At 35.4% G+C, this 18812-nt stretch overlaps 2 protein-coding genes across 2 annotated transcripts in view; one reads left to right on the forward strand and one right to left on the reverse strand.

Annotated features, from left to right (window-relative positions):
* Positions 1–5998, forward strand: part of LOC139700569 (fatty-acid amide hydrolase 2) — a 59602-nt gene extending 53604 nt beyond the window's left edge. The window contains exons 6-11 of the mRNA XM_071599096.1: positions 1298–1452; positions 1525–1668; positions 1907–2005; positions 3979–4146; positions 4274–4456; positions 5490–5998. Coding sequence (XP_071455197.1) covers positions 1298–1452; positions 1525–1668; positions 1907–2005; positions 3979–4146; positions 4274–4456; positions 5490–5588 — 848 coding nt within the window. The 3' untranslated portion in view covers positions 5589–5998. The remainder of the gene's footprint in view (positions 1–1297; positions 1453–1524; positions 1669–1906; positions 2006–3978; positions 4147–4273; positions 4457–5489) is intronic.
* A 1151-nt stretch (positions 5999–7149) lies between these two features.
* Positions 7150–14311, reverse strand: LOC139700561 (lysozyme 2-like). Its single transcript, XM_071599090.1, has 6 exons — positions 14210–14311; positions 13995–14056; positions 13437–13616; positions 13189–13262; positions 10514–10652; positions 7150–8108 (listed from the first exon to the last, which is right to left on the reverse strand). The coding sequence occupies exons 2-6, from the start codon at positions 14050–14052 to the stop codon at positions 8098–8100; spliced, it is 462 nt and encodes a 153-aa protein (XP_071455191.1). The 5' UTR covers positions 14053–14056; positions 14210–14311; the 3' UTR covers positions 7150–8097.
* Between the last annotated feature and the right edge of the window lie 4501 nt (positions 14312–18812).

The raw sequence follows: 18812 nt of genomic DNA on the forward strand, positions 1-18812 counted from the left end.
AATCTAATGGTGGATATGGTAGTCCAGGGATAGAGCATTGGACTAATGATTGGAGAGCCCAGGTTTGATTCCTGGGCAAGCCTCTCTGGCCACCCTCAGATTCCGCCTGGCTGTGTGATTTTTCGGGCACCAGAACTTCCTGGGAAACCATAGATGGCACAGGAAAAGGATCAAGCCCCCCTACCCTGACGTTTGCATTTCACATACAATTGGGCTCAGTATTGGGTGAACTCTCTCATCACTGACCTTCAGGTTGATGACTGTGCTAATGGTTTTCTTCAGAGCAAACATTATATGCTTGTTATCCATTCTTGAAGATTGTAATATCAAAAAATATTCAATAGAGAACAAGCATTTGATATAGTTTTATAGGTTGAAATGGAAAAAGCTTCTCAATGACTGCAAACTTTCATCTTTTCCAAAGAGAATTCTAAATGCCCCTGAAAGTAAACTATTGAGCTGTTGACATATTTTCCCAGTGATTATGGCAACATTTTTTCAAAATTATACTTTATGTTATACTTTATTATATAAGCAATAAGTAAAATAAATGAGTCATTTATCTCCCTAAATTTATTGCTGTAGAACATTAAAATAATAAGTCATTTTTTTATTTATTACCTCAAGTGAAGTATTAAGGAAACAATTTGCATAACATTTATATTGTCTTCTAAACAAACAAAGAGAGTAAAAATATTTGAGGTCCCCAATCATTTTTAAGACTATGAAGGGTTCCATGGTTGAAAGTATTTGAGAAAGGCGGAACTAGAGGATTAATTACTCTTTGATGGAGATTTTAAATGCAGTTACCTCAATCATCTTGCATTATCTCGTATGATGATGGTTTAAATGGTAATGTATGCTTTACACTTATGAAGAAGATAAATTGAGTAGCTCTTCATTTGCAATAGGGGATTTAATGTAGTCAGTTTATATGGGATCGAAAACTACTGGGATGATTTCTTATGTTATGAAATGACTAATTCTGCAACAGTGAAATGATATAGGAAGATTACCTAAAGGAAAATGTTCCGAATATGGAAAAATGAACTGACAGTCCCTAATGATATTTTGACAAATGAAGGTGCTAATTATCCAATCTAATCTAAGAAAAATGTTGGTAAAATGGTGTTGTGTTTTACATTAATTATCCTTGGGAATCTCAAGATTTTCAAAGCTGGATCAAATTCTGCTCTTGGAGTTGATTTAGGAACATGTGCTTATTTTTGCTTAAGTATAAGATATAGTGTTAGTTTCTGTTGCCATGTCTAATTTCATTGCATTAACATTCAAACAGGCCTTGTTTCAAATGCTGGAGAGTATCCAATTGCTTCTAAAGACCATGATTTGTTTTTGGGCACGGGGCCCATGTGCCGGTTTGCATCTGATCTAGCACCTATGCTGAAAGTTCTAAGTGATAAAAATGCCAGCAGGATCCCATTTGATGAAAAGGTAATTCTTTTAGTGCAAGGTGTTTCAAAAGGTGTGATATAAATGACCAATCCTTCTGCAAATCTGTAATAGGTTGACATTAAAGCACTGAAGTTCTACTACATGGAAGATGATGGAGGATCAGCTCTTGTGAGTGCAGTGCATCAGGATGTTAAAACAGCCATGCATAATGTTTTAACTTACCTTAAAAAGGCGCATGGAATCCAGCCCCAAAAAGTTTGTATAATTCTTTAAATGCCTGTTCAACTAGTGTCATGATGAGACAAACCACCGGGATTTCAATAATTATTGTAAAATCGTGGTTTAGCCAAGTAATCTACCAACTAGATAACCATGCAACTCTCTGTATCTTGTACATAAAGCCATTGTGCAGATTCTAATTTCCCACCGTAATTACTTATCCTCCTGCAAACAGTAAGCTGAGTGAGCTAAATTGTTGTGTATTCATTTATAGGTAAACATCACAAATATGAAGAGATCTGCAGCGATTTGGTTTGCCAAGATGAATGTAAAAGGTGAACCTGATTTTTGTCAAGAACTAGCTAACAGAAATGTAAGTCAAGTCAGTGTGTTAGTTTAAAAATGTTTTGAATTTTACTTCCTATTGGTTAATTTTCCATGAAAAGTCATTAAGGAAGGCATAGTGCCCTTTTAATGAATAATAGTTTGTTATGGTGCAAGGTTGAGACTTGAGTTTTATGAATATATCATATATGTGTCCTGTATAAACTGATGGTATCTTTTCACCCTCACTTTTTAATGCACACCTTGATCATCTGCATTACACAACAATCACTGAAATTCCAGCCATGATTACTGCATATAATCTTCTTAAATTACTAATATTATGTCTATCCTTAGTTGCTAATATGAATTGTCTTGTTTTTGTTTAATCACTCCATTTTCTCCAGTATAGCAAAATGCAAAAAGAATGTATGATATATGTTCTGATGGTTAAGGATTCAAAAATTGTCTCTGGTTCCATTTACCGAGATTTATAGGCAAAATTTACTTGTACCAATCTGTTTTGGCATGGGACTTTGGCACTCTGATTCTCCTTGACCTCTAGTATTTGTCCCAATAAAAGCATAACTAAATGAAAAGTGGATACTTATGCTACTTGAAGCCTTCTACTGCCAAACACTGTTATGTTGTATAAAAATGGACATGTGGTTTTATGGGTCAGCATCTACCTTTTCAGTCCAAGTATAGTCCTTCCTGAGCATATTCCCATTTTATGCTGGAAGCCTTATTCCTGGATACAAAAAGTTTTTAGTTGGATGGATAACAGCCCTCTCCACACTTTCCTAATAATATTTTTACTTTAAAAGGGGAATTCCATTTGGAAGCATGTACGAGAAAAAAAGGGGTATTTATACCCCTTTCATTTTTATAATGCCAGATGTGATTAAATTGTTATATTTGCAGTAATTGAGAAGTGCTAGAAACACATCAGCAAAGGGGCTGAAAGTATGTACATCCATAACAATGAAGGGGCAAACTAAAACTCGAGAACGATACAATATGATATTGGTCTCAAGTGTTCACAATTAAGTGCATAATATTAAAAGTTATTATGGCGTTGGAAAACTTATGATTTCTTAAAATGAAGGATGTGGAGCTATTGGCTGTTAAAGCACTTGACTTTGGACAGTGCCTGGTGCACATTCTTCCTCCAAGTTCAAGTGCCCTATTTGATTTTCTCCCCGTTGATGGTCACCTGGTGACCGAAATACCGGTATAGGAGTTCTTCATAATTATTTTTATTGGCCTTAGGATCTTCTTCCTTGAGATTATGATTTCTTGGTCAGTATTCATCCATGGTGTCCCTACTGATTTACTTGATCTCATATGCACCATCTGCTAAAAGGTTTAGGGGTTCAAATCCCACTGTAGATATGAATTAATTGTGATATTAATATTTGAAATATTTTTTGTGCAAAGTTAAACAGGCTGGTATTCGAAAAACAAATACCCACTGCCCGCATATAGCAGTGCTGCAGTTAGAATGGCATTATTTTGTGAATCCCTGCTTAGCTCATGAGGGTGTATCCTCTATACCCATGCAGCCAATAACAGCCTAATTTTTGGAGTTATCATAATAAACTTTTTGCTCTACTAATAGATAATATCTATCTTTAGTCTTTTAATTAATTTAAGATCATATTTAAGAACATGTATTGACAAAGCCATGCATAATTCTATGCCTATGGTGAAGAAATAAATTGAATTGAATTCTTTTAATTATACCTGTGTGAATTACTTCCATTACCTTTTTCTTTAATCTGTTTCATCACAAGCACATGGTGCATGCTTTTACATAATAATCAAATTTTGAAATTATTAATTGTGATTATGATTAATATAGCAAAAGTTTTAGGTAATTCAAACTTGAAGGGACATAAAGGAAACATTGAGTTCAAAATTGGAAAGTCTGTTAAAGCATCACTTAGTGGCATTAGTTTGCAGAGGCATGCTGAAATGATGGACTTGCTAATGATATGTTTACACAACTTCTTCTTGCAGGGTTCTATCAATGTTTACTGGGAATTGATTAAATGGGTGCTGTGCCTTTCTAAGCACACATTCATTGCTCTAGCAACGGGCATATCTGAGAAGATGGGAGTAAAACATGGTAGCGAGGAGCATACGAGGTTACTGGAAGCATGTGACCACATGTATACAGAATTTAAGGTAATGTAAAAATTCAATTGGGAATTTTCAGTAAACCATCTAATATCATGAACTCCTTATTATTATTTACTGTTCCTTTTTAGACATCCATTTAAATATGTTAATTTATTTGGTTCACTACCCCCAGGAGCTTCTTGGAGAAAATGGCATATTTCTTTATCCTACCCATCCAACAGTTGCTCCTTACCACAACGAACCAGTTTTTAAGCCATTGAACTTCTCCTATACTGCTATCATCAATGTTCTTGGCTTTCCTGCTACTCACATTCCATTAGGATTAAATGATAAAGGATTACCTGTGGGAATTCAGGTAACTAATTTTATTGATTTTTAAGTTAAATATGGTAAATTACTGATTATAAAAAATAACTATAAGTCATGGTGTTTCATACCTTTTTTGGTGTGAAATAAACTAACCTGCGGGATACTGAACAATGCGCTGCACTATTCAAGAATCTTTAGCTAATCATAGTTCAAGCATACCTCACTTTATGACAGGGCTAGCCTTGAAAAATATGTCATCAATTAAATTGTTGTTAAATGAGTGTTCATTTGACATTTATTCATTGATATAATATTGATGCATTCCTTGAACATTGCTACATGCTGGTACAGATGGTTGATGTAGGCATGCATTTCCCAATCTCTTTTAATGCCAATAATGGTTAACAGGTATGGAATCAATTTGATGGATTATAAATGCTTTTCTCCATGGTCATCCAAATAAAGCCTTTTTCACTCATTAAAAGGCTGATTTTTATCGTAGCTCATGAGAAAATGCAGCTGTGTGCCTGAAAATGAAGTGATGTTTGGGAAATAAGTGAGTAATGGACTAGATTGCAGCAAAAGATGTAAATTTGTTAAAGCATTAAAAAATTGTCTTATCATGCAATATTTTGCTCTGGACTTGAAATTAGCTTACTGAAATAGTAGTAAGAAATAAAGACTCACTGCTCTTCTTTCTGGAGATAGATCATACCGTCACTATGACATTGTTTTAAATAATAATTCAAAGGGAATGCTAATAACTTCTGTCCTCAGTCTACTATCCATTGCTAGGTCTATGATATCAATAACCATGGGTGAATTGAGTTAAGAATTTTTATTGTAACTTTGTCAATGTAATCTTACCTCATCAGAATTTCATGGTAATATATATATATATATATGTGATTATGTGTACTGCATAATATGGTGTGGTCCCATATGTATATCATGACACATGAAAAGAAGGCATCCGTCCTAGAGTTTTTCAGAGAGAGATTTTCTGTGGTCAGATCATTTCCCATATAAACTGTAAAGAATTAAATAAACTTAGGGCATGCATTGTATCAACTTTACAGGCCGTTGGTGCAATGAACTGTGACCACCACTGCATAGCTGTGGCCTGTGAATTGGAGAGAGCATTTGGTGGTTGGGTTCCTCCTGCTATTTCAGTATGATTGTGAATAATTGAAGTCTTTTTGCTAGCCAATGGCTTTTTCTATGATATGCATTCGTATATGCTAGATGTGAAAATAATATTTTCTGAGTATTAAACAGTGGCATTCATCAAAGAAATGTGCATTTGTAAACTGAAATTGCCCTTGCTGGAAGATTATAAAATGGCAGTGTCATATTTTGCTATTTATGATGTAATTTACACAGTATTACCTGACATGTAATTGATTACCAATATGAAATGCAATCGAAATATTTATGCAGGGACAGTAATATTTGTTAAGATAATTTTATAAAAATTGGCATTTGATATTGTTATTTGTGTAACTTATGTTATCATGGATTTCCCATGATTGTTACTATTGCTACAGACACTTTTTGTACTGTTTAAAATAAAAACATGCAATATGAATTTTTTAACATGTTATATTTTACTCAACGATTGCAGCTAAAATTAATTTCCATATTTAAGCGATGGAGAAACTTAGTGCCAAGGGAGAAGGTAAGCCAGAACAACAAGTAGCTTCTTTACTTCCACATAGCACTACTTACAGCTCAGGGTTAGCTTTGGCCTCCATTATCCACATTCAATTATCTGCGTTGTTCATTCTTCTCCTCCAACCATCTTCTCATGAGATCTCCATAAGAATCCTGTCAGCCAAGGCCCGGATCTTCTTGATTACATATCATTAATCATTTAAATTCTTTTTGGCCCTGCTGTCTCATTTGCACTTTTAATATGCCCTAACTACAATAGCCTCTGGGCCTTTACAGATGCCATTTTCTATGACTTCATATGTCATTCTTCCTTAAGTTTTCAAGGCAGTATCTTCTGTCAATCGTTCTCCAAGTTCACGTTTCATCATATCAATTTTGTATACATGGGTTTTTATATTTCTTGGTATCAGCTTATCTTTAAGTAAATATATGTTATCATTGTTTCCAAATATCTTTGCGACTGGCTTATTGTAAATGCTCAGAACTAAAGGGGCAGTTTCCCTGCAAGGATGTGTGGTTGCACTACTAAGGGTGACAGTTAAAACTCAAATGTTACCATGTGTACTCACTCTGTTTTTGGGTACACATGGTGGCAGAAACTACCAATCGATTATGTACATATTCTGTATGATGGTGCTGAAACATGGTCATTTAAGCAGGATAATAGGTGTACATTGAAGACTGTGATTGAGGGGGAAATGTAAGCAAAGAAGGAAGGGGTAGAAATAGGACATGCATGTTAGAGGGAATGAATGAAGGAAGGTGTATGGTATTTAAGTGTGGCTCTTCTTGCCATTGGATGTCAGGTATTGTTCTGTGGGACAGGCAAGAGAAGTATGGTTGTACCATTGTGCAGCCTTTGTCCATCCAGAGCCAACTTTAACTGGTGGATGAACTGTAATAATTATATTGATCATGGGATAATGAGGCAAAAGACATTGAAATCAAATTTGGAAACATAAAGTGAGTGGAATACTAAAACTTTCATTTTGACAATGTAAAAATTCCACAGAATTAATCCAAAAGGCTTAGCCATGATAGACACCAAATTGGGGAATGAATATGCATAATAAAATAAAACATTTGCTAACATTTGGTAATTTCATTTCACTCAGTTATTCAAGATTACACAACATCATGAACAGAGTGATTATTAAATTACTGGAATGGTAAAGGAATATTAAACCAAAACTCATTCATACAGTTTTACAATATTTTTCATTATATTTTAAGTACAATCTGAAATAGGCATCATATTAATACATTTTTTTTTAACCATGGCAATTTCTGAGAATATTCTCATTCATGATTATTCTCTGAATGGAAAAATTTCATAATAGAGCCACCGAGGTACTTCAACTTGATCAATGCACAGAATTAAAAAATAATCACAGTGCATATTCTATCAGAATAAAGCAAGCAATATGCACCCAGGGAGAACATTTCCCATCAATCGGTCTGCAATTCTAAGTAAAAACGAAACTCTTAAGCATTCAAATAAGTGGATAATACTCAGTACATATCTAAAATACTTATGTACATGAATGTATTTTAGATAATTGATGAGTATTGAAATTAAAGGGATGATGCAATACTTGTCTTGAGAAGTAGGTTTAGGAAATGCTTTAATGGTCATGTCAATATGGGTAGATGGCTATCAAGAAACTGGAAATGGCCCTGGTTAGTGTTTTGATCTGATACATATGCTGACTGATATGACCAATTTCCATATGTCAAAGTTTACCGATTAAATGTATCACCCGACATTTTGTTTGAACATGGAACACCCGTACTAGCACATAATTTAATGGGCTAACAGCTGACATGCATAAACACTAACATGTCAAAGCTTCCAGTTCACCACACAAAAATACAAATGTATTTATTATTGCATAAAAAATCTTTGCCAAATCCAAAGCTAATTTTAAGATCTGAGCTCAGCTCAAGAAGCCTCACTTTGCCATTTTTCACCAGCCAGTAATAGTTGATGCCATTTCATGTGTTCCTAGTCCATCAGACTATACCTGCAAATAGACCACTTTGATTAAAACTAGGAAGTTAAACATGAAGTACAAATAAAAAACCAAATGGTTAAATATGAGCTCGTGATTTGATTATGTCACTTATCAAGCATCTAAATTGAAGTTACCAATGGACTATTCAAAGAAAATGTAGGGAAATACTTCATGTTCGGATCTCAATTTCTTATTACAGGTAGGCTAATTATGAAATTTTAATATCATTCTAAATTTCTTTAACCAATTACCTACTTATGTTAATCAAGGAAGAAGAATTGATATGCGACAAAAATAAAGTAACAAATACAAATTTGTGTTTCCACAGAATAGAATTTTTATTGGTGACTAGTCAGCCTCAATAAAATGTGTCAGGAGACTAGAACTCTCCCGACAAATTTTCAAGTGCTTCAGTTTTTTTAATGAAATGAGCTCCTTACATAAATGGATACATGAGAGGACACTGAGTGCTTGAAGCAGGAAAATGTAAAAAGACTTTTTTTAAATCATATAATATCATGCTATACGTACAGTATGCATATGAACGACAGGGGATAGGAGGGAATACAGTACTTCTTCCACTGCCAATGTTTCTCTATGAATTTCAATTTCATTCATTTATCTTTTTAGAAATTTATAAATCTGGAATCCCACATTATTTTAAGGGCAATTAAAAATAAAATAAAGAGGCCCAGATTTGTAGCAGATTTCTCAATGATGTTATTCATAAGCCCTGTGATTATTTATAATTGGTAACTAGTATATTTATTTTTATCATCAATTGTTTAGCAGTCTGAATGAAAGAACAATTGCTGCACTTCACATCCTGTAGGAAATTTTAAAATATACATGCAATCCTAATGTGAGTTTTCCATTATAAACAATTAGCTTCTTTGCCGACTACATTACAAGGCAAATTTAACATAATACGAAGAAGTTTTAAATCAGAGACCATATGTATTTTGTGAAATATATGTTGATATTAAGGCTGGATTCATCACAATTACCACACATACAAAGCTGCAAAGTAAACATTGTTGTGGCACAGTCCATGAAGTAAGAGCCATTATTTAAATATATATGTTTGTCTCCTAAACATTCAAAGAAACTGTGGAAATGCCCCAAAAAAATATGAATTTCATGGTGTAAAAATCTTAAATGACTACTAACTTTGCCTAACCTGTGCTTACTTTGGGACCAACAGGTAGGGGTGATGATAAAATACTTTTCAAAACAAACAAAATAATGACCAACATCTTCTTTGACAACAATTGTCAACACCTGAACCTTCAATACACTAACTAGTATAATATATTATTTTGTTTATTTGCTAATAACTGTGTACTAGTGTTAACCCATGACAAACAATGGCTGTAAAGCTCCCGTATTGCTTCCACCAGAAAATGATCAATTATGATCATTTTATTTCAAGCAAATATTATCAACTTCACTATATGAATGGGTTATTAATTTTTTAAAGTTACGGAAATAAGTGTGGATAGGAAAATGAAGCGTGGAAATTCTGTGTATGCTGGGAAAGTATGTGGCAACTGAAAATTTTAAATTGACATAATTAAGAGGAAAATTTTGCTGTTACAGGGGTCATCCGGAAAGTAGTACCCGTTCGTGAAATAAAGACACAAAAGTAAATATTAACAAACATAAAAAATTTTATTTGAAAGAGGATCTTGTCTGCCTTCTCTGAGCCAAGTTGCGTGACGCTAGCATTGCCTGTGTTGTTTCTGTGATTGTTTACAATGTTTAAAAAAATTGAGAACGCCGCCAGTTGTGAAGTGAGGGCAGTGATTAAATTCCTCAATGCAAGAAACGTTCGCCCATGTGATATTCATCGCCAATTAAAGGAGGTGTATGGAGACAATGTAATGGACGAGTCGTCTGTTCGGCGGTGGTGTCGCAACTTCAACATGGGGAGGGGGAACACACACGACGATGAGCGTTCGGAGAGACCGTCTGTCATTACAGACCAACTGGTGAGCTCAGTTGACGAATTCGTGAGGAACGATCGGCGCGTCACAATTGATGACATCTGTGAGCATTTTCCCAATGTTTCTCGAACAATTGTTCATGAAATTGTTAAACACCATCTGCATTATGCAAAAATTTGTGCAAGATGGGTCCCTCGCGTATCTCAATGAGCTGGCGGCGAAGGACTATGCAGCAGGAATACAGAAACTTGTCACACGTTATGACAAATGCCTTAATTTGCTTGGAGATTATGTTGAGAAGTAGTTTAAAGTATCCTCTTTCAAATAAAATTTTTTATGTTTGTTAATATTTACTTTTGTGTCTTTATTTCACGAACGGGTACTACTTTCCGGATGACCCTCGTAGCTATCACTGATTTTTGAGAATTTTTTAAAAATTAAAAATCTCCAATTAATAATATACTTTACCAGGAGACTGGGCCTGACGACACTCAGTAAATCTAGTGTAGTATCCAGAACCAGTTAATGGAGTACTACACCTGTTCCCACCATTAAAATGAATCAAAGCATAGTCTTCACAAGTTGTCACTAGATCACCATTACAATCCTGAAAAAGAGAAAAGAATGATGACTGGGTGTCATTGGTCTGAATAAATTAATAATTTGAAATAACACAAGTGCTTTCTGTACACACGGGAAGGTCAAGTATGTTGAATAGGACTGATTTTGAACACAAATAATGGTTTTTTTGGTAATTAAAATTTTAAATATGAGGAAATACTTAATAGAATTTTTGTTTCATTTCTCCTTTTGTAGAGCTAGCAAGTGGAAAAAAACCTGATGTTTAACTCAATTTGCCAAACAACTTAGTGAAATAAGTGAAGTGAAATAATTTTCCATTGGTTTGCATGGATCAACCATCATCTATCACACCTATAGATTTATCACCAATGCTTTTGAGTGGTCAGAATAAGATGTCTGCCGCTGTGATCATGGTGAGATGAGATTATTTGAGTGTGTCACAGGGCATCAAAAGTTGACTCAGAAAGTAGGGTGGCTCAAAAAATAGGTCTTGGAGGCTGAAGAAAAATTATATATTTTATGCCAGATAAAGTAGAAGATTACTAGCTGCCCATTACCATGTACCAAAAATGGGTCAAATGGGTAAGCCAGGTATTCAGGTAGAGAGTCTTGAATTTCACTTTAAAATTCATATTTATTACAAAATATCTTCTAAATGCGTAAGTTTATAATTTTTCAAAATACTTAGGAGTCATCAATGAACATGTTAACATTTTGGCAGGAGTCAAGCTTCAGAGTAGAAACTTGTATTATCAACAGAAAATATGATGTAAACCTAGTATTTGAACAGTTTTGTAATACATTACACTGTCTAATCTCAAATTTCATACCCAGTTAGAACTTCAGCAAATCAAAGTTCTTCTCATGGTTCTCTGTATATTTGTATTCCATTAAAAAAATCTGCACCATAAATATAAAATGTCTCTTTGTGAAAGTTATATGGAATTCTTGGCTGTCCATACCCATGTTAGGAATTAGTATGAGCATGCAACTCAAATTATATAAGTGATGCTGAGATTATTGGGAATGCGAAGATATGAACATGTTAACCCCATAGGAAAAAATAATTCACTGACCAAATCCATGCTTCTTAAACAAATGGTGGCAAATAACCCAGCAGAAATAGCTAACCTGTTTGCTTACCACTTCTCTAGCGCCTATGTCACAAATAATACAGTGTAAGTAAATTTAATTTCTACCACTCTAATCCAGGTATATACTATGCATTGCCTCTCAAGGTAACTCAGTGTAAGCTTAAGCCACTCAATTTTCAAAGGAGTAGGCCTAATAATATTACCCCATCAGCATTTAAGTACTGCGGTGACCTGCTCCTACATTTTCTATAGTCTTTTCAATCAACTTCTCAATTATGACATTTTTACTGTCCTAAAAAATAATTTTTGTCCCAGTATTCAAATCAGGGAATGAGAGTAATATTAGAGTATTATTTCCCAGAGTTATATGTAAAATCCTCTCTAGCCAAATTCTTTAAGAATCTAGTCTTATATATGATCAGTTCTAGTTTTAAGTCAATTATTTTGGATGGGTGGCATGGATTTACTTTAAATCAATCCACTTCTCTCCTTAACTGTATCCGGAACATTTTTTCACCACCAAGTTAATGTCCTTCAGACAAACTTTAAGGCCTCTGATCCTTGTTGGCTAAACTTAGTTCATTAGGCATAAAAGGCACACACTATAGTTGACTTTCCAGGAACTCCAGTATTAGAATAAAATTTAAAACCATGAACCCATTCACGATGGGTGACATTGTTTCAGGTTCAACATATGTATGCATTTAAAAAATCATAAACACAGTAATCAACCAGAAGGTCTCGTAGGTGGTAGGTGATGGTAAAGGTCACCCAGTACTTAGCCCGATGGTGTGTGAAATTCACACATCAGGGTAGGGGGCCAGTTTCTTTCCCTAAGCCAACTATGGCTTCCCTGGAAGATCTGGTACCCAAATAAATCTCACAGTTTGGGTGGAGCTGAGGGTGCCCATAGGAGTGTGCCCTGAATTCAAACCTGGGCCCTCAAATCAGTAGTCCGGCTACTGTCCAGGTAGTACCTTGACTACCATGTCCCTTAATAAATAATAGGATAATTTATTTCTCAATTGTTATTTGTTCACATTTTGCTTTAAAGACTTTCTGTGTCCCTTTTTCTTCTTTTTTCTCTGAATTCCTCTATGCTTAAATATTTCTTTGTTTTTTATGTGAAATGTGAAAAAGGGCACATCAGTTACCAATGATACCATTATTTCCCATTGATGGGAGTCTAGTGAAAATAGTGATTTTAGCCCTTGAGGAAGCATTTACTAAATTGTAGGGATGACTAAATAAACAAATGAACCATCCAAACAGCCGCTTTTTACCAAAAAATACTGCTTTAATGATTAACTGCAACCATCATCATCTAAAAATGTTGCTCTTGTTTAAATATGAGATTGTGTATTCTGCTGTAATTAATAGATGCTGCTTACTAACTTTCAGGCTCAAATATGTAATTCATATCACCAACATGTGGCCAAATATTTTCGATAAAAGGTGCTCACTTACCCTTCCATATTTAGCCATATATCTCTCCACGATGAGTTTGGCACAATTATATTCAAATGTGCAGTCCTGGTAAGCTGAAAATATACATATAAACATACCTTAGCTCGCGAGCAATCAAAGCCTGTATTAATCATCAGGAGAAAAGGGAAAATTATAGGTGCTAATTTTCTTGTAGGTGAGTTTTTGGCCCTGAACTTATAAATGTCATTGCTTTCAAGAGGATTGTAACCGAGTTTTTTTATCTTTACCTCCTTCCCGCTCTGGGTCATCCTGCGAAAGAACAGGCTTATCTGCATCTATCCAGTATAAACGGGAAATGTAAAATGGTCCACAATAACCTTTAGAACAGCCGTATGTCATATTGCAACCTGTAGTTCCTTGGCATATACACCGGATGCACGCATCATTGAGATTCGACACAAAAAGTCCTAAAAGAATTATTTGAAGAACAAATTAAGAGACAAGAGAAACCACAAACAATATTTATAAACCTATATAATTTATAACACATCTGCTCCCCCGAGTTTACCGAGCAGAAAAAAATACCGGCATTCGCAGTAAGAGGTGTGTTATATTAATAAATAGAAGTTCATTTTTAAATTAAATGTGCGACAAAATGAGACGGTAACAAGTAAATTATAGAGCGTTCAGTAACTAAACAAAGTTGGTTGAGGAAGCAATTTTTCCACGAATATACATGCATATTGCAGCTGAGCAAAATCATATTAAATTATTATATTTCTGATTTTGCGCAATAAGAGCAAATAAGGATCCAGAAGAATATTTGGAGGAATTTTTCAACATACCAGTCACGCCAGCCGAGATTATGATCGCAGAGAAAACCAGGCACAATCTTAATTTCATCTTACTGAAATTTGCGAAAAAAAAGATAACAACAACTTGAGACCGAACACAAAGTTGTTCTATCAAAGTACTCTATGCCGTTTCAGCAGCTATCGTCCAAGGCGAGGCAGTGATTACCCCGCATCAAAGACTGTCACCAAACGACTCTTATCCTTACCTTTATTCTACGGTACAACCTCCGGATGAGGAAAATTTTTTCGATAACCGAGACCGCTTGGTTCTCCAAGGTGACCACGCTTTCTGTGCGCGGTTGCCAAAGTTACATGGGACCTGTTGTTATTACTTTCAGCAAGGTCGCGTCGTGGTCACCTGAAGCCTACAGGACACAGAGGAAAGGGATGAGCAACAGGTGAAAGAGTTGTCCATATTTATCATTTTTCACGCCAAGAAGTTTGAAGAAATGACTAAATATAAGTATACATTACTCTGAGTATTTCGTGCTTCTTCGCTTAATACTAGCGCTCTCTGCTCTTAGCGCTGGAAGACCCCTGAGGCTGAAGCAGAAATTTTAGTATGTGCGAAGCTCAAATCTGCATCTGCTTACATTGCAATACAGGTCATTCACTAATTGATAACAATTTTTCAATGTACAGACTCAGTTATATTCTGTTTGAGCAGACGAGAGAGCAAATCCAATCCATATGACAATGATGAATTCTCACTGGAGATGAAGTTTAAAAAGAAGGCCAGAAAGAATTTTATAACGAAAACGGATTGATCCCTTTAAGAAGAATACATATACCTTCCGAAAAATAAAAGTGCAATCAAACGTAGAAAAATGGCACCAATTTTGTTAAAAGAAGTAGATGCCCATTGTAGTTAAGTTAGTCCTCTATCCTCAAGGGTTTATTAACACATTGTGTCCGATTTCACTATCATAGGGAATCATCTGGCAGTTTTTGATTCACATGACTATCCCTCAATACTAGTTTTCCCCTCATTTGCTGATCGGGGCGGTCTCATTCGAGAGGTCCTAAGCAGAGGCCCCACCCTCTTTCCAGGATTTTAGCCTCTCTTCAAGTAACCCTCTCTACGCATGCTCATAATTTGGGTTCGGCGAAATGACTTTTTCAGCCCGTCAATCTTCACCTGCCTCCCTCGTAACGCAAGAGTTCTTGCTTTCCCTTCGCCATAGTTTCACCCATCCCTCTCTCCGAGTCCCTTTCTCTTTTTGGGTCTCGTTGAGCTTTTAATCAACATGATAGCTAAAAATATACACCTTTTTCCGATGACTATCTAAAATAAATAATGTGATTGACCCAGTGTTTTACTGGCATACCGGTTTCTGTGAATCGTAAAATACGCAAGCATTTAATAAAAACTATGTAATTATGCACGTTTATGTATATGCAATTAATTACAATTTTCTAAATATTTCAACATAATCCATAGTTTTACGTTTGTGTTAATGAAATTTTGTACAATATTTTGCCGGTTTCTTTGGTGTTTGCGCAAAGCTTCATCAATACACTTTCGTCGCAGCGTCAAAATACTGGATGCAAAATAGTCAGGCCTATAATATTTCTTGGGGTATATGCTACCTTTAAATTATTTAAAGCACTTGGGGGAGAAGAGGGTGAACCACTTCATTACCTTTTCGGAGGGTGTGGGGGATCAGGGAAATTTTACGTAAGTTTTATTATGACATTCTATCAGCCATTGTGCGTGAAGAAAGAATTTTTAATGTTCACTAATGATACTGTCACTTCATAACTGTTGAATCACTGGCTACAACAGCCATTGAAGTTCAATTGAATGGATCACTATAAATCGTAGTGGCCAAAAGTAGATGTTATAATGTTAACTAAACTACAGCGACTTATTTGGAGACAGATAATGTGTAATAATCTGTTTTGGCAAAATTTTTAAGTTTTGATCTTCAAAATCCAGTAATTAAAAAAATCCAAAAATGTATTTTTAAAATTCTGCTTGGCGAACATTGAGTTCCTTTATCGTATAATTTTTACCATAAAACTGTTTACCTTACGAAAAAATCTAAGTTCATTTAATTAATTCTTGTTTCATTTGATACAGCTGGCATTGTTTTTCCTTTGTAACTCCTTCATAACTATCTTGCGTAAAAAATAGAATTTAAATGTTGTCGTCGCTGAAAGTCCTCCCTATCTATTCGTTCCTCTTTCAGCCTGATTCCAGGGGCGTAATTGCTTAGTCGCCTAAAGTTTGTTGCTGAATCCTCTCCCGTCATTGCCTTTTCTTTTCCGTCCCCTTAAACCTCTCTTCAGTAATCCATGGCTTTCTTATCTATCAGCACGTACCTCAGTATCCATTTCCTCCTATTTTTTAATTACATCATTCAGTCCTTAGAGCTAAATTTTGTCTATTTCAACTCGTCGAACTATTCCATACACCTCAAACTCACTTCCATTTTAACTTTCGCCCATACTAGTGGTCAAATCCTATTCCAATATTAGGTCTTACTTCCCAGTTTACTCCAATAACAAATATGTACATTTTTATTTCTTTTACCTTAGCCCATCTGAAAGTTTACTACGTACTATTCCAATGGAAGATAAGAATGAAGACAAAACTCAAGACGGAAGCTAAATTGTTACCGTCAATGTTAACTTTTTACATAAAAATTACCTGGGCATTGGATTTAAGAAATCGGTCTGTGGGCTCATTCGCGGAAAGTAAAAACAGGTCTCCAGAGAGACTTCACTCGAGAAATGAATGAAAACCATCAGCAGTTCACGTTTGAATGAAATATTCCCCGCGTTCGAGCGAGATTTGAAAAAGAAGAAATAAACAAAGTTTAATTTTTTATCAGTATGCTCGTTTAAGAATTATGATTGTAGCTAAAATGTTCATATTTTCCGGAGTGAATGAAAAACAGCCAGCAGGGTATGTTTAAATTTCCCACAAAAGACATAAATGTTTCTGGATTGGAGCCCGGGCCACGAGTAAAAATTGTAATATGCCTTTGTGTTGAAGGTCTTCATCTATGTCTGTAGCAAATTTTAACTCATTCTGCATGTTAGGCTTGGCGTAATAGTGAAAAAAGCAATTTTCAGGTTTATATACAAGTATTGTAGTACGATTTATCCTCCCGTAAAATGTTTTGAAAATCTTGTATCATGCTCTGAGGAGCGTTGCTGAGAGGATGCCTAGACATACTCATCCCTTCAGCGAAGGATGCAGGATTTTTGCATAAGGGAGGTAGAGGGGAGCGTTATTTTGTGGCGCGATACCCACTGAATGTGGCCAACTAAAATATTTTATTATATATATATCTTATCGAAATATCTTCTACTGATTCCTTTAGTTGTTATTCATAGATAAACACTTCCAATAAAAAAACAATACATGCTTTTACCAATCCAATACATCATCAGGGAACCATTTGCTTTAAAAAATAAATTTTCGTAGCATTTGGAATGTGGATACGAAAGGACCGAGTTGAAAATAATGATGAGATTTTCAAGAAAGTTCTTTATAAATTCGTCAAATTAAAACCTATATGCATTTGTCCTGTAGTGATAGTAGTTATCAGGGAGGGGACCGACAGCTGAGGTAATTTGCGCCTGCAGGGATAGGTGGGTAATTTTGTAGTGGCATGTGGGAAGGAGTGGGGAGATACCAGATGTCGGTATTAGTCTTCTTTTAACGAAAGGCGGCAAGTGGCCCACAGTTAAACGTTCCATCCGAAGAACGGCTCTCCCACATGGTGTGTGCACTTAGTAGAGATCAGGAGGATACCAATGGAAATGTCTACCGACGTCGGGAATAGAATTCTGACCCTCGGTGTGGGAAGCAAGTACATTAGCTACGGCACCAACCCGATCCTTTATTTATTTGTCCTATAACGTTTAAAATAAGCTGTTCTCCCTTCAATTTTCACATATATTTTGGTTTCTTTCCTTCCGTTTTTTATTTTCTTTCTTCTATTAATATGCCGCTCTTATTTAATACCTACCTTTCTCCTCGCACCTCTACCCTTCCCTGTTATTTTACTAAGCTACTGTTTATCTCCTGTCCTTCCTTCGCATTGGAAGGATATTGCACTTATTAATTATTATATTACCCTTTTGTGAAGCGCTTCCAGCAGTTTGAGCAACAATCCCCACTTCGAAGCGTCAAAGGACTTCAATAAGTCTGCGAATATAATATGCAACGCAGGGGTGGATACAGATGAGGGGAACATTGGACGCTCCCTTCTGAAGAAAGGAAGAGAAAATTTGATCAAAAAATCAAGGAGGAAAAATTCAAAATTTTCCCCGGCGAATGTCTATCTCTCGACTAAATAATATTTTTTTTAACTGCTTCGCTGTAATTGCACATCACCCATTCTATTCTTTTCAAATATTTTTCCAATTAAAAGTATTTAATAACGATAATAACTTATGGTATCATTAAAAACATTTGGCTAATGTATTATGCAAAATGTCTTTTAACTATACATGACGGATCTTACGCCGCAGATTTAAACCCCAACTCGCGAAAACCTGTATCTCCTGTTCTAAAAGCTCGGGTTACTTTATTTTGTTTCTACCGGAGCCCAAATGTAGACACTGGCTCTCCTAAAAGCTGAACTGTCATCCCGGAAGGGATCTTTAATTCCTTGCCTTCAGCGGAGTTATTAATATCCAAGGCACCATGCAATCATTCCACGAACGCTTGTTTTGTGTTCGTACTACATGGGGTTTGGATCAGAACACTCCCCAAACCTTGAAAATGCTAAGTGCTGTATAATATCCTGGGAACACTTAGAATATCAAACAATTATCTCCATGATTTCCTTT

Source organism: Hetaerina americana, unplaced genomic scaffold, assembly GCF_022747635.1.
Source record: "Hetaerina americana unplaced genomic scaffold, ioHetAmer1.1.p SCAF_105, whole genome shotgun sequence".
Lineage (NCBI taxonomy): Eukaryota > Metazoa > Arthropoda > Insecta > Odonata > Calopterygidae > Hetaerina > Hetaerina americana.

Excerpts from the sequence above, each read along its gene's own strand:
- LOC139700561 (XM_071599090.1), bottom strand. The coding sequence starts at position 14,052 with ATGAAATTAAGATTGTGCCTGGTTTTCTCTGCGATCATAATCTCGGCT. Across the intron at positions 13,617-13,994 it reads AATCTCGGCTGGCGTGACTG|GACTTTTTGTGTCGAATCTC; the intron begins GTATGTTGAAAA and ends TAATTCTTTTAG. Across the intron at positions 13,263-13,436 it reads TGACCCAGAGCGGGAAGGAG|CTTACCAGGACTGCACATTT; the intron begins GTAAAGATAAAA and ends GTATATTTTCAG.